Source organism: Nannospalax galili, unplaced genomic scaffold (assembly GCF_000622305.1).
Source record: "Nannospalax galili isolate Female #2095 unplaced genomic scaffold, S.galili_v1.0 scaffold300, whole genome shotgun sequence".
In the NCBI taxonomy this organism is placed as follows: Eukaryota; Metazoa; Chordata; class Mammalia; order Rodentia; family Spalacidae; genus Nannospalax; species Nannospalax galili.
Window position 1 is genome coordinate 1,795,831 of NW_008347322.1, and position 1,448 is coordinate 1,797,278.

At 60.6% G+C, this 1,448-nt stretch overlaps 1 protein-coding gene across 4 annotated transcripts in view; it reads left to right on the forward strand.

The window, feature by feature from the left end:
- The window catches only part of Ralgds (ral guanine nucleotide dissociation stimulator), a 43,900-nt gene that overhangs the window by 22,975 nt on the left and 19,477 nt on the right, over positions 1-1,448 (forward strand). Inside the window, exon 1 of one of the 4 annotated variants that reach the window (XM_029568739.1) lies at positions 46-249. The exons of 1 other annotated variant lie outside the window; for it this stretch is intronic. In XM_029568739.1, the coding sequence (XP_029424599.1) occupies positions 67-249 (183 nt within the window). In that variant the 5' untranslated portion in view covers positions 46-66. Of the gene's footprint in view, positions 1-45; positions 250-1,448 lie in introns of those variants that run through there. 2 more of the 4 variants (XM_008843940.3, XM_008843941.3) reach the window with 2 other exon arrangements.

Here is a 1,448-nt window from a genome sequence, read left to right on the forward strand (position 1 = left end):
GCCCTGCGCCCGCGCCGCCTCGGGTCCCGCGGTCCCGCCGGCTGCCCGCGCCGCCGCGAGCCATCGATGGTACAGCGCATGTGGGCCGAGACGGCCGGGCCCGCGGGGGGCGCCGAGCCGCTATTTCCCGGCTCCCGGCGGAGCCGCAGCGTGTGGGACGCGGTGCGGCTGGAAGTGGGCGTCGCCGACAGCTGTCCGGTGGTGCTGCACAGCTTCACGCAGCTCGACCCGGACCTGCCCCGCCTGGAGGTGGGTGATCGGGCTGGGCCGGATCGGGGCCGGGGTCCGCAGCTGGCACGGAGGTGGGGAGTCCTTCCTCAGAAGACCCCCTGCTTGGGGCAGCGAGGTGGACACGGTGGCTGTCCGCACGCCCCGCCCAGCTGTTAGGGGCAGGGCTGGATTCCCATGTCCCCCCGTAGTTCATCCCAGTGCCTGCCCCCACCTAGCGCAGGTGTGGCAGCCAAGTAGACCTTTAAACCCCGTGGTACTGTCACTGGTTGCGTTGCATGTCCTGTGAGCATCCTAACCGCAAGGGCCTGGCCTTATGTCACACCCCTATCAACCGGGCCTGCATGGGCACGGTACAGACCTGCAAGTGGTTGGAACAGCACAGTCCTAGACTCCCCAGGGATAAGTGGGACTTGAGGGGCCTCTGGTCAGCCCTTCTGAGACAGGCAGGGGTTTCAGTGACCCAGGGCTACTCAGAGGGGGCAACAGAAGGCAGGGAGGGAGGGAGCTGGTCGCTAACATTCCAGACCAGGTGTCCAGGCAGCGAGAGGACAAGACTTCATAAGACCTGTGACTCATTGCTGCCTGATTGTGCTGACACCCTGAATGTGTAAGACTTTGGGAGGATTTGGAGAAAGAAGGCCATCTGCCTGTTGTGTGTAAAGGTGGGAGTCGTAGGTGAGGTCTGCAGCGTGTTTCTAGTGTGTTCAGAGCAGGGGGACCCTCGGTGCACCCAGCAGTGCCCTTCGCCTCTCACCCTGCTGTGCACCTGCTGGCCGTGAGCCTTTGCCCTGTTCTGTCTAGACAGGGCTGGACAAAATGTACCTCTCTGTTCATTGGGAGCTCTTGGTAGAGAACCCCAAGCCTGGGAGGCCTCCTGAGCTTGGCAGGTGTCGGAACCAGGCATGTTCTCAGAGCTCATCCACCCACTGGTCTCATCCTCATGGCTGCAGGAGAGGGACCCCAGGGAGCATGGAGGTGGGCAGCCAGCCACCAGCCCTGCACTCAGCACTCATCTGGCTTCCATTATGCCTGGCAGCGCCTCCGGCTTTGTGTGCTGGAAGGGTCTGGCCAGAGCACTCACAGGGGCCGCAGATTTCTTTCTCTCTCTGTCTCTGTCTCTGTCTCTGTCTCTCTCTCTCTGTCTCTGTCTCTCTCTCTCTCAAATAAATAAATAAATAAATAAATAGATAAATAAATAAATAAATAAATAAATAAAT